The sequence below is a fragment of the Leucoraja erinacea genome, chromosome 27 (genome assembly GCF_028641065.1).
Source record: "Leucoraja erinacea ecotype New England chromosome 27, Leri_hhj_1, whole genome shotgun sequence".
Classification (NCBI taxonomy): domain Eukaryota; kingdom Metazoa; phylum Chordata; class Chondrichthyes; order Rajiformes; family Rajidae; genus Leucoraja; species Leucoraja erinaceus.
Window position 1 is genome coordinate 16,012,568 of NC_073403.1, and position 26,234 is coordinate 16,038,801.

At 42.3% G+C, this 26,234-nt stretch overlaps 1 protein-coding gene across 1 annotated transcript in view; it reads right to left on the reverse strand.

Annotated features, from left to right (window-relative positions):
* Positions 1 to 22,740, reverse strand: part of LOC129710282 (ceramide synthase 6-like) — a 32,105-nt gene extending 9,365 nt beyond the window's left edge. Inside the window, exons 1-6 of the mRNA XM_055657169.1 lie at positions 22,489 to 22,740; positions 10,562 to 10,667; positions 8,518 to 8,648; positions 5,957 to 6,014; positions 4,438 to 4,488; positions 901 to 993 (exon numbers count right to left, since the gene is read on the reverse strand). Coding sequence (XP_055513144.1) covers positions 901 to 993; positions 4,438 to 4,488; positions 5,957 to 6,014; positions 8,518 to 8,648; positions 10,562 to 10,667; positions 22,489 to 22,679 — 630 coding nt within the window. The 5' untranslated portion in view covers positions 22,680 to 22,740. The remainder of the gene's footprint in view (positions 1 to 900; positions 994 to 4,437; positions 4,489 to 5,956; positions 6,015 to 8,517; positions 8,649 to 10,561; positions 10,668 to 22,488) is intronic.
* Positions 22,741 to 26,234: the final 3,494 nt, after the last annotated feature.

Consider the following 26,234-nt stretch of genomic DNA (forward strand, 5'->3'; position numbering starts at 1 on the left):
CGTAATTGTATCCGCTTCTATAGCATCGTCTGGCAGCTATGGACCACCCTGGGAGTGAAAAAGTTGCCCCTAAGGTCCCTCTTAAATATTGCCCCTCTCATCTTGAAGGAGACTGAGGGGTGATCTGAGAGAGGCGTATAAAATCACGAGGGGAATGAGTGGGATAAATGCACAGAGACAATTTCTCAGGGAAGGGGAATCAACAACTGGAGGGCATAGGCTTCAGGTAAGAGGGGACATTTTTCATAGGAACGAGAGGGGCAGCTTTTTCTCACAGAGGATGGTGTGTACATTGAAAGAGCTGCCAGGTGAATTTGTTGAGCCACGTAAAATGACAAAATTTAAAAGACATTCAGACAGGTACATGGATAGAAAAAGTTTAGAGGGAGGTGGGTCATAGGCAGGCAAATGGGACTAGCTTAGATGAGGCATCTTGCTTGGCATGGATGGGCCGAAATACCTATTTCTCTGTTGTTTGATTATGAATTATGGAAGCTCCACTGGATATCAACTGTGAAGTGAGTGACTCAGTGATCTTCATGCCAGGCTTGTCCCTAAGTCAGTCAACAAGGTGCTTTAGTGTAGGAAAGAACTGCAGATGCTGGTTTAAACTGAAGATAGACACAAAATGCTGGAGTAACTTAGCGGGACAGGCAGCAGTCTGAAGAAGAGTCTCGACCTGAAACATTACCCATTCCTTCTATCCAGAGATGCTGCCTGTCCTGCTAATTTACGCCAGCATTTTGTGTCTACTAACAAGGCGCTTTACATGGCTTTACTAAGCATCCCTTTGAGTTATGTTCCTGGACAGTGCTGGTAAAACTCAGCCAAAACATTAGAAATGAGAGCTATTAAACAACAGTCACTTTCATCATTATGTCAGAGGAATGTGAGTCTTACCTTTCTTTTAACATCAAAAAACTGTGAAAAAATCAGAGACCCATAAAAAGCAAATTCCATCATGAAGTGTATGTAGACTTCAAATGAAAGTTCCTTTGAAAGAAAAGATGACATAATTTAACTTTCAAATCAAGCAACCTTTGTTTTCATGAGAAATGCTAATATTTTCATTAAAATGAAAATTTAAAATAGCATGTAAATTGTCATATATAATTATTGCCCAGAAAGTCACACCAAACGATAGCAGGAGACTATCTAAAACAGTGGTAATGCATTCCAATCTGCCTCTAAAATTCTGCTTGAAATACTTCAATAGAACCGAATTGGGTCAGTAGGGTTGAATGTGAAGCAGCTAGCTCGTAGCCTAACCAGAAATAGGTGAGAGTCAAACCAGGGCTTTTGACTACTGATCTGTAAAACGCTAATCATACAAATGTTAAGTAAACAGTAGGTCAATAATCACCTGACATTGTATTCAGTTTCTATTTGATTTCTGATTAAACAGACATCAAAATCAGATTAAATCTCTTTCTTTTCATTATGTTCCAATTTTTAAATTGCAGCACTTTTCATGCATGAAATGCAACATCAGCATTTAATGCAAATCCCAGAGCCCCATGGAAGACAAAACTCTCTATACTGAGGTCACCCAACATTCCCATATTGTACAGCTTTCAGTTGTTGACATGCTTGCCCTTGAGCCAAAAGTTGAGGAATCAAGCCCCACAATGTGAAGCATTCAAGCTTAAAATATAATTAAGTTGGCACTTCAATGAGATGCTGTGGAAATGTTCAGGCAGTGGCATTTACCATTGCAACTAACATGGAGATCAGTGCAATCCTGAAAATACAGTGTTGCTCCAACTAACACTGACAAGCAGATTGCGTGGTTTGCCTTAATTGCTCTTTATGGGATGTTGGTGTGTTCAAATTGGCATTGGTCTGATTACTTAACAAAACTGACAACACTTCAAAATTATTTCATGCATGAAATATTTTGTGATGTTCTGACTACATGATAAGATGCCATTTTTATTGTTTAAACTCAGACAAAAATACTTTATGAGTATATATATATATTTTTTTTTTATGTTATGCAATCTTACATTGCCAATGAAGAGTAGTAATCTAATCATAATCTATTGTGAAATTACTTCACATCAAACTAATCACCTCCAATCTATTGCTTCACCTCAAGCCAAAGCTAGTTGATAAAATGAAGACACTTTCACAACGTCATCCGGATTGATCACACGCCATTTTTCAGAAAAGCATAAAGTCACCCAGTCCCTTCTGCGTTTGATCAACGTGACCAAAGCTGCATAGATGAGGATTCATCAATACTATATCCAGTGAGCAAGTGTAGTTATCCGATACTGCTTGTTTGTGAATTTATTCTATACTACACTCTTGGACAACCACATTAAACCCTTTCTTGAATTTTGCACAGATGTTCTTGTCACCTTTCATTTGTATTTAAATAATGTTAATATTAACATCAAATTTATCCTGCAGAAATAACATGTTAAATATATTCTCATTAAAGGGCAATGTATACATTGTGTATGCAGTTGGGCGGGGTTGGAACAAGACAGCTAAACAGCCCACTGCACTTGATGTTGGAAGTTATAACAGGTAAAACTTGCTAGTTCAGAGTAAGTTCAACAATTAACGTTTTCGTAGGAGCACAAATTGTTTGGAAATTGGACACAGGAGGTGTCCTTTTGCAGATAAAAAGAAAACTCCAAGCAGAATAAAAATATCAATTTAAGTATAAATAACAAGCTGAAATCAACAAATGATCAATAAATTGGGAAAAGTAATGTTTATAGTGCATTGTGCAAGTATACGGAGAAAGTACAATTCTAACTTGCTTGGGTTGAGTTGGTGGCAGTTGTTTATTAGCAGGGCCGGATTTACGTATAAGCTAGACAAGCTTCAGCTTAGGGCCTCGAGATCTCGGGGGGCCTACTCACCTCACCGGACCCGCCCCACCGACCATCCACCCACCGAGACCTCCTACTCTTTGCCCGCCGACCCTCGCCACTCCACCGCCCTCCAGCAGCCGTCGCCTTACCTGCAGCCTGGACTCAGCACCGGGCCTGGAGTTTCCACGCTGCGAATTCCCGCTCCCCTGGGTTTGACAGCACTGGGTCCTAGTGCTAGCCCCCCCCCCCCCCCCCCCCCCCCCAACCCTGAGAACCTCAGTGGCTGTTCCACTGGGTCTTCCCCATTCCCCTCAAACCATGTAACCCCCAACTCTTCCCCACCCACACTACAGTCCTCATACCTCCCTACCCCCTGACCACCCACCACCCCTCCACCAGACATTGCCTCGGCCTCAGTCCACTCACCTACCTTCCTCTGGCCCCAACCCCCATCCCTGCCATGTGTTGACCATCCCCCCTGACCTCCTCCTCTCAGATACCGAACGGCCTGTCCTCGACAGAGGCCTCACCTTTGTCCCCCTCCATCCCCATCTCAATGAGTTCCGTGCCCGCCGCGATTTGGAGTTCTTCTTCCGTCGCCTCCACCTTACACCATCCTTCCATGGGAAGGAGTCCTCGCCCCCATTGATGATCCCTTTTCCCATCTCCAATGGACCCCCTCCTCTTGGACCCCCCCCCCCCTTCATGGTCATTGGTACAATGAAATTTGGAGGTCACCATCCGACGTTGGAACGGGAGAACATTCTCAGCGACTTGGACTTCCGAATCGGCCACTTCCTACCAGAGACCGCGGCTCCCAAAGTCCACAGGTGGAGCTGCGTGGAGATTCACGCTGGTGGCCCTCGGCAAAGGGATCCCAGGGCTCCGCGATGTTGGAATCATCGCGGCCCGAGGCTGGGAGCTCCGCAAACCACAGCTCCATGATGTTGAAGCAGCAGGCCCAACACTCCAGAGCTTCAAATGGCGATCCAGGTAAGGCATCGCCCGCTCCGCGGTGAATCCAATATGTATTTTAAAACCAACTGTTTAATGACAACATACAGCAGGATCTAAAAGTGTCACACAGTCACTATCGGGTAGTCATGGTTCTCTAGTCGTGGGGGTGGGGGATTGGGAGGGGGGGGGGGGGTCCTCACAAGTGAAATAGCTTAGGGCCTCTCTTCATCTAAATCCGGTCCTGTTTATTAGACTTAATGAGCGTTCAGAGGTGACCACTCTGATTAGGTAATGAAATACAATTTGCACATTGGACTGACCTGGATTTAAGCTGCACTAAGCAAAACCAGATCACAAATGTGATAAAAGCTCAAATTGTTTGTTTTAGAAATGCGGTTCAATAGGGCAACAACACTGCTACATTCTCTGTCTCTTGTCCTCATGAGCTTGCAGAGTGACATATACATTCATAATTCTGAATCATATTTTCCAGGTTCAAGAGAATATTGAATGATGCCCCTCCCAATGTTCATCATTTCCTTAATAATCATAAAGCCATTAATAGAAGCCCATTCTCATCCAGTGTCACAGGGTGCAGTCCTTCGACATTATGTCACTTATGTTAATCAACGCATAGGAAGACAATTCTCACGTGAAAAGGATAGTTGTACCAGCACTCTCTGCTATCCCACAGCCAAGGACTCTGGAAAAGTATACAATGAAGACGAATTTTAAGAAAATCGTCACATTTCACTCGGTAAAGCATACTTAATTCAAATAATATTTTTCTAATAGGGAATGGGGTTGCAAAAACAGACACAGGAATAATGCTGAGCAAAAAGAACATACAGTACTGGCTTCAAAACTAATCACAAGACAAAAGATTAAAATGATCAAAGAAATAGGACAGTGTCTTAAACGATGAAGATTTTTTGAGGCCCACTTGTTGCTTGCTCAATGAGCACCATCAAGACTTAAATCACTGCCCCCATCACAGGACAAAACTGCCCCCTTTCCACATGCCAAGTGTTTGTATTGCAGTTGCAATTTGGAGAGTGATTATAAATTAACCAATTTGTAAATTTGTGTAATTGCCCTGAGTCGATAATAGTTGAGCTTTAAAACTTAGAGATTCTTAGGGAATTTATACAGGGAGTTTACTGAACCTGATGGCCCATAAATTTCCAAATTTCCGTATTGAGTGGCAGAAATCCACATGATAAACAGGAGAAAAAAAAAGTCCAAGGTTCCCAGTAACTTGATGATTACAGGTGTCAGAGGTTATGGGGAGCATGTAGGAGAATGGGGTTAGGAGGGAGAGATAGATCAGCTAGGATTGAATTCTTAAGGGGTTGGACAGGCTAGATGCAGGAAGATTGTTCCCGATGTTGGGGAGGTCCAGGACAAGGGGTCACAGCTTAAGGATAGAGGGGAAATCCTTTAAGACCGAGATGAGAAAAACATTTTTCACACAGAGAGTGGTGAATCTCTGGAACTCTCTGCCACAGAAGGTAGTTGAGGCCAGTTCATTGGCTATATTTAAGAGGGAGTTAGATGTGGCCCTTGTGGCTAAGGGATCAAGTGGTATGGAGAGAAGGCAGGTATGAGATACTGAGTTGGATGATCAGCTATGATCATATTGAATGTCAGTGCAGGCTCAACGGGCCGAATGGCCTACTCCTGCACCTATTTTCTATGTATCTATGTATCTATGAATGGCGGAGTAGACTTGATGGGCTGAATGGCCTAATTCGGCTCCTATCACTTATGAACTTCCAATAACCACTGAGAATAAGAAGTATGAGTGAAAATTGATCAATTTCTGTGGTGGCACCCTGGCCATAAAACAGCTTGGCAGACAATCACCATGGAGACATAGCGAATCACAACCAGAGCAAGAAACAAAGTTGTGAGGAACTCAGCAGGTTAGGCAGCATCTGTGGATGAAATAGGCAGATGATATTTTGAGTCAGGACCTTTTTTCAGACCCAAAATGTCACCTATCCATTCCCTTCACAGATGCTGCCTGAACCAGTGAAACGTGAGAACCGGAGAAAAGTGACAAGAATAATTTCAGAATTGCGTAATACGTCCATTTTCCATACAATTTCATTACACTGCCAATACATGTTCCAATGTGAATCATGGGAATCAAAACTATGCTTCCTTACCTTTGACAGATAGTAAAAACTGAACGAGAAGGCCCAGAGATAAAAAGTGAACTTCCACCTGCAAGCAGAAAGCCAAAGCTTTATTAACGCTGTAAAACATTTGTAGGTAGAGAAATATTTTTATTTATATGCCTCCCTTTGCATTTATTTCCAAATTAAACTGCTGCTCAGAGCTTATCTGCTCTATTTTGGGTACTGCATGCCACAAAATGATTTTTTTTTTTAACTTAGCATCTGAAAATGAGTTTTGATACACTATTTCTCAGCCTCATGAAAATCCAAGTCTGGTTGGACATATTCCCAAAGATGTGATTACATCTCTTGCCTCCAACCTCCTTGTCCCTCAGTTATTGGTCAATCAGCATCTTCTCATGTCAAACAGATAGCTAATAGACTATTCATTATCTGTTTTTATTATTTTATTAACCTTTCACTATAATTGGCATTACAATATCTAAACAAAAAAAAGGCACCGATGACAATATTAAAAGGACTAGCAACCACATTTTTTAACATTACCACATTACTTCAAAGATACCTCATTTGTTCTTAAAAAACTTGGGGATATCTTGTAAGGGACTATATAAGTGCTAAGATTTATTTCTTTATATAACAAAGTGGACAATTAATTCAATGTTCTGCCTTTCTTTCAACATCTACAAGCAAAATCATATCTTTCCATACTTCCATCAAATATTTACACACAAAAGAGTCTTATTAAAAACTTTCCAAATTTGACTCATTAATTATTATCTCATTAATTTTCTCTGCTTTCCAAACCTACTATTTTATTTTCAATTTCATCTTCAGATCTAATTATTTTATTTTCAATTCCATCTTCAGACCTAATTGGAAAATAGATCTTCCACAGATCTAATTGGAAAACAGATCTTCCACAGATCTAATTGGAAAACAGATCTAATGTCAGAAATAGTCATAATTATGTGTGACTGTTGCAAGGACACGTGTCAGCAAATCCTTTCCAGAACTCTTCTTCCAGTTAGACACAAACTGCTGGAGTAACTCAGCGGGTCAAGCAACATCTCTGGAGAGAAGGAAGGGGTCCTTCCTCTCTCATTCTCTCCAGATATGCTGCCTGTCCCGCTGAGTTACTCCAGCATTTTGTGTCTACCTTAGATTTAAACCAGCATCTGCAGTTCTTTCCTACTCTTCTCCTAGTTCCTGCATGGCGCGGAGAGCAAGAGATTCAATCTACACCAAATTTTATGTAATGTTGTCCCTTGTCTGGAACCGTGAGTCCAGACAAGGGACAACAAATAAAGTATATTATTATTAATATCATCTTAATTTAAGAAACTTTTCCATTGTTGCATCTTAATTTGAGACACAATCGACACCAAACATAGCACCATAAACATTCTATTCAACCAAAAGGCACAAATGCAATCATAAGGTCATAAGTAATAGGAGCAGAATTAGGCCATTCGACCCATTGTCTACTCCGCCATTCAATCATGGCTGATCTATCTCTCCCTCCTAACCGCATTCTCCTGCCTTCTCTCCATAACCCCTGACACCCATAATAATCAAGAATCTATCTCTGCCTTAAATATATCCACTGAGTTGGCCTCCACAGCCTGCTGTGGCAAATAATTCCACAGATTCAATAAATTCCTCCTCATCTCCTTCCTAAAATAACGTATTTTAATTCTGAGGCTCTGACCTCTTGACCTAGACTCTCCCAGGCATGGAAGCATCCTCTCCATATCTACTCTATCCAAACCTTTTGTTATTCGGTACGTTTCAATGAGCTCCCCCTCATTCTTCTAAACTCCAGCGTATACAGGCCCAGTGCCGTCAAACGCTGGAAATGTAATGCAGATGCTTTGCTATGGAAATGCTATGGAAATCAGTGTTAGAAACATGAGTATTATTAAAGCAGTGCTGGCACAGTCATTGTGAGACAGAAGCCATTCTCATACCTTTTTGGTTTGAATGGAATACTAAATGCGCTTGGGATACAGGGGGAGGCTGAATAGGCTGCAACCTTTTTCTTTGGAGTGTGGAGGCTGACAGGTGACCATACTGAGATGTACACAGTCGTGAGGGGCAGTAATAAAGTGAATAGACTTTTCCCCCAGGTTGGAAGATTCTAAAACTAGAGGACCTAGGCTTAATGTGAGAGGGGAAGGATTTAAGAGGGACCTCAGGGACAACCTTTTCACTCGGACTTCAGCAATCCATATCTGGATAAAGCTGCCAAAGGAAGCTATAGAAGCGGATCCAATCCTAACTTTTAAAACATTTGAACAGATTAATGGATAGGAAGAGTTTAGAGTGAAATGAGCCAAATGCAGGCAAATAGGACTGGCCAGTATGGCAACAACGAGATGGACAAGTTGGGCCGAATGACATGTTTAAATGCTCGGTAGACAAAAATGCTGGAGAAACTCCGCGGGCGAGGCAGCATCTATGCAGCGAAGGAAATAGGCAATGTTTCGGGCCCTTTTAAATGCTATACAGCTCTAGGACCAAGTTGGGAAAAAAACATTTTTTTTTTTAATTTACAGCATGGGAGTTTGAATTTAAGAATCAGTTACATGCTCTCGCAGAACTTTGTCAGGAGACTTGGCTTGTCCTGGTATCTTCGCAGCTTGAACCATTGTATCACTTTCTTTGTATCCCAATCCAGCTGTTTTGCCAAACGAGTCAGATGATTTTTACCAGGTTCCTAAAAGATGATTAAATGAACAGATAAAATTGGTAATGATCAAACAATTTATCTGGGATCCGAATTCGCAGTAAACACAGTTGTAGACCTTTGATACAGCATTGGCATGTAACTTGAAGCATAGGATCCTCAGAATATGAAGTAATTGTTTGTTTGTGGGGGTTGGTGAAAATGTGTATTTGCCCTTTATAGTTCATAATATTGGGTAGTTCCATCAGAAACTCCCACAATGTTTCACTTTCCTTATGCACAACAATTGCTGAAATACTCAAATGCCTTTGAAACATCCAGACTTAATTATTTTGTTTTCTTGCCTGGCCTCCCAAATCTAACAGCTTCTCCTCTTCCTCATTCTCCTCTTCATGTTAGCCATATCATATCCCGCTCAACAAATTCTCCTGTCCTTGCTGACTGACATTGCTTTCCCAAGACTTCAATGTGGAATCAAGCCTTGTCCATACACATTTCTGAATCCTTCTCCTATCTTAACATCTCTTTCCTTCTTTACCTCCTCATTCTGTTGTTTGCCATTCTTTGTATCCCTATAGTATTGTTAGCAATGCCGTCGGCCCCGAGGCCCTGTCCTCTGATAATCCCTTTGTCACTCTTATCCCACAATGATCTGTGCAAAAAACAACTACTTTGTTTCATTCTCTTTGAACAAAACCTATTTACTGTCATTTCCTTTGATTTGCTATTCACCTTTTTTTAGAGATACAGTACTGAATCCTTGCCGACCATCGATCACCCACTCACACTAGTTCTATGTTATTCCACTTTTATCTATATATTACTAAAACTCTGTTCTTGACCGGTTTTGGCTTTCTGTGCTGCGGTTTCCGAGAGTACGCCGCCACCTACGGCCGTCATTTTTGGCCACCTCGCTCAGAGCCCCCCTCCGCCGCATGTATGCCGAGGATTTTTCCTGTCAATGAAAATTGACAGAGATATTAATGTTTTTACAACATTCCCCATTCTCTCTGCTGCCCCCGCTGGAGGGAGAGGGAGAGAATATAAAACCAGGAAGTGGTGTGCCTCAATCAGTCTCTGCAAGTGGTGTGCCTCAATCAGTCTCTGCAAGTGGTGTGCCTCAATCAGAGCTTTGAATGACACTGACAAATGTCTACAGCACTGTGAGTACCTTTAATTTGGTTTGAAAATGAAAATATGGTTAGAGGTAAAAAAACACTGCCTGCAAATGGTTGTTTGGGTTTGGGTTGAAGTAAAAAGGCACTCTCTCTCCCCCCCCCCCTCCTTCTCCTCCCCCCCCTCCTTCTCCTCTCTCCTCTTCCCCCCCTCCTCTCCCCTCCCCCCCCCCTCCCCCCCCCCCCCCCCTCTCCCTCCCCCCCCCCCCCTCCCCCCCCCCCCCCCCCCTCCTCCCCCCCCCCCCCCTCCTCCTCCCTCCCCTCCCCCCTCCCCCCCCCTCCCTCTCCCCCCCCCTCTCCCCCCCCCCCCCCCTCCCCCCCCTCTCTCCCCCTCCCTCTCCTCCCCCCCCCTCCCCTAAACCCCCCTCCCCTCCACACACCCCTCCCCTCTCCCCCCCCCCCCCCCTCTCTCCTTCCCCCCCCCCCCCCCCCCCCTCTCTCTCTCTCCCCCCTCCTCCCCTCTATTAGCGCGAGTGCAGGAGGTAGTTAGTGTGTGACGCTGCATGCCCCCCCCCCCCCCCCCCCCCCCCCCACAACCGCACGTTGGGGGAACAGACCCAACGGGTCTGCACTTGGTCTAGTAATTAATATATCTCTCTTGAGTGCCTTCGGATAATATTAATATTAAAAAGCAATAATGCTGAGTATTGTGTAAAATAAGAATTAATTTTGGGCACAGTTAATTTTGCTGATTGCAAATATTTTCATTCACCATTTTTATTACAATGAGTTGTAATTTAAGGCTCATTTAAGATCATATAATCTTACCGTGGTTATATCTTTAAACACCTTTTCCAGAACAATGTTTTGTTGAGCCTTCTGGATAGGCCTACAATCTACTCCAAGGAGTTTTGCAAATGGTGCCGCAATAAACCTACAATGGGAAGAATTGTACATACACCAATAAACAAAGGTAAAAATCCACACACAACCATACAATTCAACACATTCAAACAGACCCCATAAGTGTGCAACTTCAACTTGATGGGACTGAATTTAATCGTTCCAAAGTGTGACCACAGCCAGAATGGACCAGTGAGTGCTGATTTACATCAACCTAATAAACTGAAACCGTTTTGAACAGTCTACATTTCTTAGTAATGTTGTATGTAATATATTTATATTTGATGCTTGTACAAACAGCACTCCTATAGAATGATGACACATTCATGATTTATTTTGTTTCAATTGTGTACCATGTAGATTTATAACACATGTTATTGTGGGCACAATATATTTGAAGATTATGACCCACTCACAAAAAGGAATGATAAGATATTGAAATTACATGCATGGGCAAGATAATTCCAGGAGTAACATAAGATTAAATTCTACTATTTGCTGAGAGACATTTCGCAAAAATAGGTAACGGTAATTTGCAGAAACATTTTGTCTGCTATTGAAGAACTTTTACAACTATTTATGAAAAGATTTTTATAATATGGTTGATAGTATAAAGCGATTCAAGTTACAACTCTCCAATAATCTGACGTGCAAGGCGCCGACCAAGTGTTTTCCAAACCACCTCCCTCACCTACGTACCGGTGTGATAAAAGGTGCAGATTAAGAGATTAGGAAAACAATTAGAAACTGTCTAACCAAATTTTAAAACATTACAGAGAGAAAAACAGGTGAGTTATAGGCATGGTCATGGTTCATAACTATGCTTTAATCAACATTGTTAGAATAGATTTTTTGAAAACATTAATTAAAAAGAAAAATTAAATTTAAGCAGGTACAGGTGTGATTTCTCAAAATTTCTGTGGGAATGACGAGCAACTGGAAATAAGTGATTTTCTCATCTGTTCTGAGGAGATTCTGAGAAATGGGGAAAATATATAACAGTTGGATAAGCTAGGTTGTAAAGAGAAAATAATTTTCACTTGACGGGGGGTTAATACTTATCTAGAATAAGCTTAAATTACTGAAACTAGAGGAAATATTTGAAAGTGCATCGAATGCTAAAACTGAGAATCACTTCACTGCCACTTCCTTGGCCTTAAGCCACTTCCCAAATAACCCTCCTCTCTTCCTTAAAGAATCTTCTGAAAATGTACCTATATCACCAATGATTTAGCTTAGCTTTAGTTTAGAGAAACATGGCAATAGGCCCTTAAGCCTACTGAGTCTATGTCAACCTGTTCACACTACCTGTAGTTAAAAAGTCAAGCGTTTGATTGTCATATGATCCCAAAACGGAACAGTGAAATTCTTACTTGCAGCAGCACAACAGATATGTAAACATAGTACGCCGTAAACACCGTAATAAACAACAAAAAATAAGTTACTCCACTTTTACATCCAGTCCCTACACACAACTGACTATTTTCAGAGGCCAGTTAACCTACAGACCTGCACATCTTTGGGATGTGGGAGAAACCGGAGCACCTGGAAGAAATCCACGTGGTCATAGGGGGAACATGCAAATTCCACACTGACACTACTCGAGGTCGGGATCGAACCAGAGTCTCTGGTGCTGTGAGGTCGCAGCTCTACCAACAGCACCACTGAGCTACCCGTTTCAATCAAACTGTATAATGTAGAAACAAAGAACTGCAGATGCTGGTTTACACTAAAGACAGGCATAAAGTGCTGGAGTAACTCAGCATCTCTGTAGAAAATGGATGGGTGATATTTCTAGTCGACTCTGAAGAAGGCTCCCAACCCGAAACACAACCATCCTTTTTTTCCGCTGACCCGCAGAGTTGCTTCAGCACTTTGTGTCTATCTTCATTTGATAATGCTCCCATAAACCACCTTAGGAAGTGTTATCAACTAAAAGGCACTAAATCATTGCATATTGTTGTAAAGTTAAACAGGGTACGAGGAGTTTACAATTGGCTTTCTCATTCAAAAATGGATGGTATAATCTCCTGCTCCACTGTCAATTTCTGTGACTCTTTGTGTGTTTTGAAATTTGAGGTTACTTCTCCTAAACCTCGCTCAGCTTAGGTCACTGAATATATAATGATTTTACTTGAAAATGGGAGAAAATACTCCTCTGAACCCTATTATAATTGGTGCACAATCAAGTCAAGTCAAGTCAAGTTTATTTGTCACATACACATACAAGATGTGCAGTGAAATGAAAGTGGCAATGCTCGCGGACTTTTGTGCAAAAGACAAACAACAAAACCACCAAACAAATTATAAACACAATCATAACACACATATTCTTTTACATAATAAATAATAGAAGGAAAAACGTTCTGGAGAGTTAGTCCCTGGTGAGATAGGCGTTTACAGTCCAAATTGCCTCTGGGAAGAAACTCCTTCTCAACCTCTCCGTTCTCCCTGCATGGCAACGGAGGCGTTTGCCTGATCGTAGCAGCTGGAACAGTCCGTTGCAGGGGTGGAAGGGGTCTCTCATGATTTTGTTTGCTCTGGAGTTGCACCTCCTGTTGTATAGTTCCTGCAGGGGGGTGAGTGAAGTTCCCATAGTGCATTCGGCCGAACGCACTACTCTCTGCAGAGCCTTTTTGTCCTTGGCAGAGCAATTCCCAAACCAGATGGTAATGTTCCCGGACAAGATGCTTTCCACCACCGCTGCGTAGAAGCACTGTAGGATCCTCGGAGACACTCTGAATTTCCTCAATTGCCTGAGGTGGTAAAGGCGCTGCCTTGCCTTACTCACCAGTGCTGAGGCGTGTGATGTCCATGTCATATCCTCAGAGATGTGGACTCCCAGATATTTAAAACAGTTCACCCTATCCACAGGATCCCCATTTATACTCAATGGAGTGTACGTCCTCGGATGATGTGCCCTTCTAAAGTCCATGATCAGCTCCTTCGTTTTTTTGATGTTCAAGAGGAGGCTGTTATCCTGGCACCAGAGTGCTAGATCAGCCACCTCCTCCAGGTAGGCCTTCTCATCGTTGTCTGAGATCAGGCCCACCACCACAGTGTCATCAGCAAACTTAATTATTGAATTGGAGCTGAACCTAGCCACACAGTCATGTGTGTACAGGGAGTACAATAGGGGGCTGAGGACGCAATCCTGGGGCGATCCTGTGCTCAGGGTGAGGGACTTCGATGTATTCCCTCCCATCTTGACTACCTGGGGCCTGGCGGTGAGAAAGTCCAGGACCCAGGCACACAGGGAGGTGTTCAGCCCCAATTCCATTAGCTTCCCGGCCAGTCTGGTGGGGACTATCGTGTTGAAGGCTGAACTGTAGTCTATGAACAGCATCCTCACGTAGCCCCCCTTCTGGCTGTCCAGATGGGAGAGAGCGGTGTGCAAGACCTGGGAGACCGCATCGTCCGTGGACCTGTTTGTATATTGATAGTATATTAAATTTGCAGGACGATTTTCTGACATTTTCAAGTCTTTCTATATTTTCTCTCGCTCTCTCAACTGTTTTCTATTGTGCTTTGTATATTGTGCTATTGTGATTTTAATAAATTAACCTGGCCAAAAAAATACCAATTACATGTAGTTGACAGACACCAAAATAAACACAAAAACCTTTACCACACACCCTTGACACCATGTCATTTTTTGTTGCCACTCAATAGTGTCCTTTCTAATTTTTTGTAATGTTCTCTAAACATCCACATAAATCTGATGTACATTCTGAAATTGATAACCTGCCATGTGGACTCTGACTAATAACTCATTGCTTTGCACAGGCAAATGGGCTTTGACCAGGCATGTACCTTGACATTAATCAGCATTGCAAACTTTATGGCTTTCAATGTCTTTGCAAATCTACACAGGAATTGGAAGGGCTTGTAAAGGTGTGTTTCTGATTCCTATTCAAGGATTGCTGCTCATGTGCTTGTTGCTAATTCAAATGAGTATTTTAGAGCTTAGTGCAAGGACAGCTGAAATCTTTACTTCCGATGTGGAAAGATTAATTTCTACACATTTCTAGGACGGCACTGTGCTGCAGCAGTAGAGCTGCTGCCTTACAGCGCCAGCAGACCAGAGTTCGATCCTGACTTAGGGTGCTGTCTGTATGGAATTTATACGTTCTCTCCATGACCGTGTGGGTTTTCTCCGAGATCTTCGGTTTTCTCCCACATTCCAAATATGTACAGGTTTGTAGGTTAATTGGCATGGTATAAGTGTAAATTGTTCCTAGTGTGCGTAGGATAGTGTTGATGTGCGGAGATCGCTGGTTGGTGCGGACTTGGTGGGTCAACTCTAAACTAAACAAAACAGCTTTGTGGTGCCTATATGGCTCTGAACAAGTCAAGAGATTGGGGATCATTGTTGTCTGATAGTTTATGAGGTTGGATCCTAGTTTGAGATATTGGTTTTTATTCCTCAATTGATCAAAAGCTGTACCAACACACGGGAGATTGTGATGAAATTCTTCATTAACATTTGTCTTTGCCAAGTGGTGTCCATGTTTTTTGAAGCATTCCACAGATCTAGATTGCCGTGGCCATATTGTGTAGCCCAGGGACAGATTAATATAGGATCTCTGTTTTATGGATGTTTAGTGAAAGGTATATTCCCTCATCTGCTTCAGATACGGAGTCAACAATAGTTTAGAACGCAATCATAAAATCATAATCATCAAAGAATGCCCATCAATGCCTCTACTTCCTTAGAAGATTGAGGAGATTTGGAATGTGACAAACACTTTCTTGAACATCTGCAGGTGTACAGAAGAAAGCATATTGACTGTTTTTTATCACAGCCTAGTTCGGCAACTCGAATACCTAGGAACGAGGAAGATTGCAAAAAGTGGTGAACGCTTCCCAGTCCATCATGGGTACTGACTTCACCACCATCGAAGGGATCTACAGGACTTGTTGCCTCAAAAAAGCAGCCAGTATCATCAGACCCACACCGCCCCGGCCACGCTCTCATTTCACTCCTGCCATCGGGAAGAAGGTAAATGAGCCTGAAAACTGTAACGTCCAGGTTCAGGATCAGCTTCTCCCCTACAACCATCAGGCTATTAAGCACTACAACCTCCAATAAGCTCCAAACTACATAAACTTGTTTTTGTCTTTGCACAGCTATTGTTTTTTTTTAAATATTTACTAGTTCCATTTTGGGACATTTGAAAAGAAAACACTCTTGACTCTTGAATTATTCCTCCAAATCTACATGCACTTATGTCATGTACCTAGTATAGATCAATGGCCGTGTTTGGGATGATCTTAAGATGCTCTGGAGATGGTCATAATTGCAGTAAGTGAGACCCTTTGGCTTAAGAACATCAGCTGTAGGAGAAGGAGGCCAACCAGTCCTTCAAACCTGTTCCACATGCAGTATATTAAAATCATGGCTGGTCCTTCCTGTACCAGAGATCATTTAGTTTGGTTTAGTTTGGTTTAGAGAAACTGTTCCAGGACTATCTCCATAATCTCAATTCTATCATACATACCCTTCCTAGTCTTTAAAGGGTTGACGGTGGATATGCAATGGAAGGCATTTAAAAGCTGCATGGTTGAACTACAACAATTGTTCATCCCAGTTTGGCAAAATAATAAATCAGTGAAGGTAGTGCATCTGTGGATAACAAGGGAAATCAGGGATAGTATCAAAACAAAAGATGAAGCATACAAATTAGCCAGAAAAAAGCAGCCTACCAGAGGACTGGGAGAAATTCAGAGTCCAGCAGAGGAGGACAAAGGGCTTAATTAGGAAAGGGAAAATAGATTATGAAAGAAAACTGGCAGGGAACAGAAAAACTGACTGCAAAAGTTTTTATAGATATGTGAAGAGAAAAAGATTAGTTAAAACAAATGTAGGTCCCTTGCAGTCAGAAACAGGTGAATTGATCATGGGGAACAAGGACATGGCAGACCAATTGAATAACTACTTTGGTTCTGTCTTCACTAAGGAAGACTTAATTAATCTGCCGGAAATAGCAGGAGACCGGGGGTCAAATGAGATGGAGGAACTCGGTGAAATCCACGTTAGCCGGGAAGTGGTGTTAGGTAAATTGAATGGATTGAAGGCCGATAAATCCCCAGGGCCAGATAGGCTGCATCCCAGAGTACTTAAGGAAGTAGCCCCAGAAATATTGGATGCATTAGTGATAATTTTTCAAAACTCTTTAGATTCTGGAGTAGTTCCTGAGGATTGGAGGGTAGCTAATGTAACCCCACTTTTTAAAAAGGGGAGGGAGAGAGAAAACGGGAAATTACAGACCAGTTAGTCTAACATCGGTAGTGGGGAAACTGCTAGAGTCAGTTATTAAAGATGGGATAGCAGCACATTTGGAAAGTGTTGAAATCATTAGACAAAGTCAGCATGGATTTATGAAAGGTAAATCATGTCTGACGAACCTCATAGAATTTTTCGAGGATGTAACTAGTAGAGTGGATAAGGGAGAACCAGTGGATGAGTTATATCTGGACTTTCAGAAGGCTTTCGACAAGGTCCCACATAAGAGATTAGTATACAAACTTAAAGCACACGGTATTGGGGGTTCAGTATTGATGTGGATAGAGAACTGGCAGGCAGACAGGAAACAAAGAGCAGGAGTTAACCAGTCCTTTTCACAATGGGGGGCAGTGACTAGTGGGGTACCGCAATGCTCAGTGCTGGGACCCCAGCTATTTACAATATATATTAATGATTTGGACGAGGGAATTGAATGCAACATCTCCAAGTTTGCGGATTACACAAAGCTGGGGGGCAGTGTTAGCTGTGAGGAGGATGCTATGAGGCTGCAAGATGACTTGGATAGGCTGGGTGAGTGGGCAAATGCATGGCAGATGCAGTATAATATGGATAAATGTGAGGTTATCCACTTTGGTGGCAAAAACAGGAAAGTAGACTATTACCTGAATGGTGGCCGATTAGGAAAAGGGGAGATGCAACGAGACCTGGGTGTCATGGTACACCAGTCATTGAAAGTAGGCATGCAGGTGCAGCAGGCAGTGAAGAAAGCGAATGTCATGTTAGCATTCATAGCAAAAGGATTTGAGTATAGGAACAGGGAGGTTCTACTGCAGTTGTACAGGGTCTTGGTGAGACTACACCTGGAGTATTGCGTACAGTTTTGTCTCCTAATCTGAGGAAGGACATTCTTGCCATAGAGGGAGTACAGAGCACCAGACTGATTCCTGGGATGTCAGGACTTTCATATGAAGAAAGACTCGGCTTGTACTCGCTAGAATTTAGAAGATTGAGGGGGGATCTATAGAAACTTACAAAATTCTTAAGGAGTTGTACAGGCTGGATGTAGGAAGATTGTTCCCGATGTTGGGGAAGTCCAGAACAAGGGGTCACAGTTTAAGGATAAAGGGGAAATCTTTTAGGACTGAGATGAGAAAAACATTTTTTACACAGAGAGTGGTGAATCTCTGGAATTCACTGCCACAGAATGTAGTTGAGGCCAGTTGATTGGCTATATTTAAGAGGGAGTTAGATGTGGCCCTTGTGTGTAAAGGGATCAAGGGGTATGGAGAGAAAGCAGGTATAGGATACCGAGTTGGATGATCAGCCATGATCATATTGAATGGCGGTGCAGGCTCAAAGGGCCAAATGGCCTACTCCTGCACCTATTTTCTATGTTTTTATGCTTCTCCTTTTTATGTTCTTATAAAATCCCTTGCAGTCTGTTTATATATTTTTGACATTCTCTGCTCATATTCCATCTTTCCATTTTAAATCAATTTCACTGCTACTGCTACTTTCTGGCAACTTTATAAACCTCTAGGTTAGATTTTATAGTATGTTAAGTTCTCTGATCGTTCACAGATGAATCACTTTTCCTGTTGGGCTTTTGCACCTTAAAATAGAATATATATTTATTATAACATGTAATATTTCTTTAAATGGTAACATTACGTGTCATTTGCAATACCTTTCAATGTATTCTCCACCACATCTAATGCTCCTCTCATACAAAAAGCCCCAAATTATTATACCTTATGCTTTCTTCTAAGTTTAACAATCCACGTCAATGTAAAACCATGTATTTTGGTCACTCTTCCCTAACGGCCCTTCACATGAAAAATATTAATTAACCCTTTCTCAATGCACAAGATTCAAATTAGCTTTTTCCAAATTTAGTATAATCACATATACATTCCATGATAACATTGTGCACTTTATTACCATAAATTTGATTAGTCTTATCTTCATGTAGATTGGAGTCTCAAACTGTCTTATCCCTATCATACGCACTTTATTTCCCGAGGCAAATAGCCTGCTGTGGAATGGAGTATGGGACAAATGCGAGTCTCAGTTACATAGTAGTTCTTTGAAGTGCCCCTTCCAGCAGAGTCTAGCCTCCATACTTGGCTATTAGCGGAGTTTATCCTAGTGCCATGCATGTCCATTATGGGTCCTGACCTCCCTACCAACAAAGAGTTCTATAGCAGGTGCTGCCTCAAAAAGGCAGCCAATGTCAAAGACCAACACCAGCCTGGCCATGCTATCATCTTGCTACTACCATCAGGGAGAAGGTACAGGAGCATGAAAACTATAGCCACTAGGTCCAAAACAGCTTCTTCCCAACAACGTCAGGTTCTTGAATGCTACACAACACTAATCTCAACAACTATAAACTTCAATGGACTGTGTCTTTGGTTGCACTATGAACTTTGGTTTTGTACCATTATGGTTCATAGTTTATTGTATTATTGATTATTGCATATTTATCTGTGGGTAATTGTGTTTTACAAGCCTGTTAAGCCTCAGCACTGTGTTGTTCTGTTGCTGGTACATATGGCAATTAAAAACTCTTGATTCATGATTTTGACAGCGATGTAAAGTTCACAGGTGATTATCTGCTAGTTGATGGATGTTTGTGCTCTTTTCACCTACTGACACTAGTCCTTTCGGTCACAGATGGTGGAAAGGGTCAATAACTTCAAATTCCTGGGCGTGCATATATCAGAAGATCTTTCCAGGACCCAGCACACTGATGCAATTGTAAAGAAGGCACATCAGCGACTCTACTTCCCGAGAAGATTACGGAGATTCGGCATGTCGAAGAGGATTCTCCTAAACGTCTACAGGTGCAATACCTTTCAATGTATTCTCCACCACGGTAGAGAGCATTCTGACTGGTTGCATCGTGGCCTGGTTTGGCAACTTGAACATCCAGGAGCGAAAAAGATTACAAAAAGTTGTGACCACTGCCCAGTTCATCAATGGCCACCTCCCCACCGTCAAAGGGATCTATCGTAGTCGCTGCCTCAACAAGGCAGCCAAAATCATCAAGGACCCACAACATCCTGGTCACACACTCATCTCACCATTGCCATCAGGAAGAAGGAACAGGAGCCTGAAAACTGTAATGTCCAGGTTCAGGAACAGCTTCTTCCTACAGTCATCAGGCTATTAACAACGAATAAGCTCCGAGCTCTGAACTGCAAAAGACTATATTAATATTTATTATTTGCACTATATTTGGTATTGATTGAACTTTTTCTTTTCTCCCCCCCGTTATGTACTATGCTGCAGCACATATTCTGTTGTGCTGCAGCAAGTAAGAATGTAATTGTCCGTCCGGGACATATGACAATAAAACACTCTTGACTTGACTCTTGCAGCTACCAGTAGATATGTTTTTCTTCCCAACGAGATATGGTTATATTGAAAATCTTAGAACATTTAGTATTTACAATTAACTAGCTCCTGTATCTCTGGTGATTCTCATCAAACCTGTTTCAGTTAGGGAAACTAAGGGTTTCTTCAGAGGTAATCATTATTATATTAATTATAGCAGTCCAGTAACCATGGAGAGAGAGAGAGTCTGTGGCCGATATTGGTTGGAATTTGTCAGGTTGTGTGCGAGATGCTGACTGAGAATGATCCCAAGGATGACTAGAATGATCCCCGGTATGATTGGGTTAAAATATGATGAGCGTTTGATGGCACGCAGGAATTTAGAAGGATGAGGGGGACCTCATTGAAACTTTCCGAATAGTGAAAGGCCTGGATAGAGTGGATGTGGAGAGGATATTGCTGGGAGAGTCCAGGACCAGAGGCCAGATTCAGAATAAAAGGACGTACCTTTAGAAAGGAGATGAAGAGAGATTTCTTTAGTCAGTGGGTGGTGAATCTATGGAATTCATTGCCACAAAAGGCTGTCGAGACCAAGTCAATGGATATTTTTAAGGAGGGGATTGATAGATTCTTGATTAGTATGGGTGTCAGGGTTATGGGGAGATGGCAGAAGAATGGGGTTAAGAGGGAAAGATAGATCAGTCATGATTGAATGTCATGACAGATTGGTTTAGGAGGTGATCCATTCAACAGACATTGACACCTGATGACACACTTGATACATGCAACTCTGTAGTCCCCCATTGCAACAATAACGTAATCTAACAGATGCTGATGCTTGGAGCATGGGTGTTAACAGGAGAATTTGTTTCTCAGATGAAGCAAGCTGCACTCAAGACCATGTTCCAACAATTTGCCAGGGGGAGAACTCCATTGTCGTTAGCTGTCTGCATTTCTTCTTTATTAATGACAGTGCTCTGGAGCTTCATGTCCTTTCCGAACATGCTGATTCCTATTACAAAGGTGCGAGGTACTACAACGGTACAAAGTTAACCTCTCCTTGTGACTCTGGCCAGGGCTTGCAACAGAATTTCTCTTTGACCTCACCTACCCTGCTTTACAGCGAGTTGGAAGGTAATGAGACAATTGCTGGGTTGTCAAACTAGCTTTGTTCCTAACAGTAGAATTTACACCATGAAATATTCCCCTTCCGGATTGCTTCTCCCGGGGAACACGTAATCATGATTATGTTTAGGAAGGAACTGCAGATGCTGATTTAAACTGAAGATAAACACAAAAAGCTGGAGTAAAAGAAGGATCTCGAACCAAAACGTCACCTATTCCTTTTCTCAAGAGATGCTGTCTGACCCGCTGAGTTACTCCAGCTTTTTGTGTCTACCATGATTATGTTCTTTAAATAAACCTTATCCTGTCCCTAACTTTGCACAGCTGACCTAGGGGTTCTGAGAACAGAGCAACATTCATGACTGGGCCTGCTGAGGTTATCCACCCGAACGATCCAGTTCCCACATGTCATACAATAGTGTGGAAGATAGGCATGCTATATGGATTATTTAACGCACAGTGCCTGCTGCACATATTGTAAGAGCCAGGTATTGGTCCAGTAACAAGTTGTTCCAATATGCCTGGAGACTAGGGTCACTGCATAGATCTAACAAACTACATACATGGCCATGTGAATATATTCACACCAACTCTCCTTCCCCTGATCCCCTTGGCTCCTCCTTAACTCCTCTCCGCACCCCATTCTCATTTCCCCTAAATAACTCCATCCTCTCCCTCTTATCCTCATTGACTTCTCTCCGCTCTCCCCACTTGCCTACTCAGCTATCCATCCCACCGATTTCTCAAATTACTGTCCCAGCGAAACCCCACCCCGCTGCCCGTCCCCTGCTCTGCCTCCGGGCTCCTCAAACTTCCCCTGTACCCGCCAAACGCAGTGTTTTGCTATGAATCATAATCGCTTGGCGACGTCTACCGGCAGCACATTGCCTCGATGTCTATCAGTGAAGTCGGGAGTTCCGATCTGATCTGACAGCGTCTCTTTTTAAAAAAAAATATGAAGATTGTTTAGTAGGTGCTGATGTCACTTTAAGTGAAATTACAGAAAAACACATTTTTCAAAAATCTTTCATCACAACTTTTACAAACACGAAAAAATCGTTAGCCCGGCAGCAAAAGAAAAATCCACGTATACAGGATTGCCTTTCCCCTGTCTGCTTGTTGTAAACCCCTCTCCCTTTACCTCTCAAAGAGAAGCCGTAACACGTAGATAGCCCATGTCCAGGGCAAAAGAAAGTACAGATCCTTGAGCCGGGGGTAGACTGGATTCTGTGAGTCTTCCAACTGTGCCCTGCTGACGTTGTGTGGAAGCCAGAAGCCTTCGTCCCAGATTGAAATAGTAAGCCACAGCGGCAGCCAAGCGCTGCCCTCCATCGCCGGAGCTGCCAGACACACACACACACACACTCACACAGCAAGTCTAAGCCTTGCAACGAACGTGACCTCTGCCGTTCTGTACCATCGATTGGTTAAACATATTCGAAAACAAATTCCTGCCTCGAGTTCCACAAACCAGCGCACCATTTTGTATCAAAACACTCTGGGTCAGTATTGTTCTTAAATTAAAGAAAGACGGGTGTATGATAACAGATTAGATTAGCTATCTATGAAGTTAGATAATACAAGCAGGTAAGAGGAGTCTAAACAGTGGGTAAAATAAAATGTTCGTGAAAAGGAATAGTCTCGTCCCCCCCTCCCCCCCGCTATTTTTCAAAATTAAAAGTTACATACTTGGTTAATTGAAAAATAATGTTTTTTTCCTTAAGGCATTACGGGGCGGTTAATGAAATTGACTACAGAGCAGTTCCAATTTAAGGAGTAAAACTTCAACACGAGTAGACTAAAAATATACTGAACGGTCTCTCTGTCCCATAAAGACGATTCATTCACTGGGCCCCATAAGTTTCCAACGGTTACATTTTTTGAACTGTAGTGTATATATATATAACTCTGGAGTGTCACTTCAAACACTTAAAAATCGAATTTTTGGACGTATTATAAACATGCTTGGGTATTTTTAGCAAGAGAATATTTAATATAAAGTCCAAAACAGCTATTACAAAACAGCACCACTGGCTGAGAAGCAATTTTTTTCAACCAAAAAGCACGATTTAATGCTTCAAAATAAAACACCAGAAATATAATATTTTTCCTATCTGTAACTTTAGGCTTTGCAAGTCAGTTCTACGATCATTCTTATTTTGTTTAAATCAGCCTCTTCATAGGGATTGAAAGGTGCTAAACTGAACCAATCCCATCAACTGAACAGCGAAAACTGTCAAAACCAATCAAATCAGTTAGTGGCTGGGCCTCTAAGCTATTTAAAAAAAAAAAATGTTTTTCCCCTTTGACATTGATTGTTGACAAACCTGCAAGGGGAAATAGTTTAAGATGAGTTGGTATTTCTGAGCCCTGCAGTTGAATGGAATGAAAGACCATTAAAATAAATACACTCTAAAAAAAAATGCCTTTTAGCATTTTCTGCTGGGATATGCCTTTTTTCGCATACTATTGCTTTCTTTAAAAACAATATCTAAAAATTCTTGGTTAAAAAATGTTTTAATCCAGCATTCCTGCCACCGGACCTAAGAGAGTTTTCAGAGTTATATGTTAAAGACTAGAATGTCTCTGGTTGGAGCCGTTTACCACATATCTTGCAGAACACTGATTTATTTCTGTGTGAGTCATCCTACTTGATTCAGTTCTCTAACTTACAGTGTTTGGTTTGTTTGCACACACGTGGGCGGTACCTTTACTGTCCGAGAGTAACCAGGGCAAGGGCTTGTGGTCTAGTCATTATCAAGGCAGACAATGTCGATGGACAACTGAGGGGAGCATAAGAAAATAAAGCAGGGGTAGGCCACCTGGCTCTTCAAACCTGCCTTGTCATTAATATTATCATGACTGATCAAACCCTGGCATGAATGCTTCTTCCTCACCAGATCCCCAAAACCTACAATCCCCCAATATTCCAAAAAGTTACCAACCTTCACTTCAAATACTTCTAATGAGCTAGCCTCCATAAGTCCCTGGGGCAGAGAATTCCAGAGATCCACCAAACAAACAATGAGTTGGTGCAAGTAAGAATTTCATTGTTCCATTTTGGGACATGACACTATAACACTCTCTTGGTGAGATGGACTGAGCAATGGCAAATGGAAATTAAACATGAAAAACGTGAGGTGATGCATTTTAGGAACACTTACAGCATTCAGTAAATATTCAGACCCCTTCACTTTTTCCACATTTTTTACGTTACAACCTTATTTTTAAATGGATTAAATTCTTTTTTTTTTTTTTTAAATCATAAATCTACACAATACCCCAGAACGAAGACACAAAAACAGGTGCTTAGAAATTTTTGCAAAGTAATTAAAAATAAATAACTGAAATATCACATTTACATAAGTATTCAGATCCTTTGCTATGATACTCAAAATTGAGCTTAGGTTCATCCTGTTTCCACTGATTATCCCTGAACTGTTTCTACAACTTGATTGGAGTCCACCATTGATTGGACATGATCTGGAAAAGCCCACACCTGTCTATATAAGGTCCCGCAGTTGATAGTGCAGAAACCAAGCCATGAAGACGAAGAAATTGTCCATCGACCTCTGAGACAGGATTGTGTCGGGACACAGATCTGGGGGAGGGTATAAAACAATTTCTGCAGTAGAGGACGGTGGCCTCTGCCATTCTTAAATGGAAGAACTTTGGAACCACCAGGACTCTTCATAGAGCTGGCCGCCCGGCCAAACTGAGCAATGGGGGGTAAGGGCTTTGGTCAGGGAGGTGACCAAGAATCCGATGGTCACTGACAGAGTTCCAGAGTTCCTTTGTGGAGATGGGAGAACCTTCCAGAAGTACAACTATATCTGCAGCATTCCACCAATCTGGCCTTTATGGTAGAGTGGCCAGACGGAAGCCACTCCTCAGTAAAAGGCACATGACAGCCCACTTGGAATTTGCCAAAAGGACACCTAAAAGACTCCCAGACCATGAGAAATGAGATTCTCTGGTCTGATGAAACCAAGTTTGAACTCTTTGGCCTGAAGGAAACCAGGCACCCACCGCTCATCACCTGGCCAATATCATACCATACAAGTTTTCCTTGTTGGGGAAGCGGGATGGGGTGCAGTAGATATGATTGAGGTTCATTCAATTGTGAAGATTGTAGGTAGAGGGAAATATTTCCCTTCTGTGCCGATCCATGCAATGCAATGTTGTATTGTATGTTCAGAAGGAACCAAGTTCAACCAAACCCAGAACAGCAGATTTTCTCTCACATGGCCAAGGCTGGAAATTACATGTAGATATTTACTTTAAAGAAAATACCTATCTTGACTTCCACATTCTGAGTTACACTACTGTATATTTTGAAACCACTAAAAATGAGTGCAATCTTATCACATCCAGAAATACAGTCAAAGCCACAAGTTGCTCAACAGTAACATTCTCCCCTGAGTCAGAGGTTTGTGGGTTCAAATCCCACACCATTACAAAATCAAGGTTAACATCTGAGTGCAGTGATGACTGACTGACTGATTATCCATTTAGTTTTAGAGATACAGCGTGGAAACAGGCCCTTCGGCCAACCGAGTCTGCACCGACCAGCGATCCCGCACACTAACACTATCCTACACTAGGGACAAATTACATTTATACCAAGACAATTAAGGAGCCTCGGCAGCAGCAGGAACCTCGGTGGCGATGGAGCATGGAGGGGGGGGGGGGGGGGGGGGGGGACAATGGAGGACCTGCCATGGGGGGACCAGATGGTGGGAGACCAAAGGGGGGACCCGGTGTAGGGGAGGGCGGGTTGGGGGAAACACTCTAGTTTTAGAATCCTCTGCCCAGGGGATAAGCCTGTGTTCGTTTGTTTGTTTGTTCGGTGAAGGCGCTGTGCACACGGCAGCCAACCAACAGTCG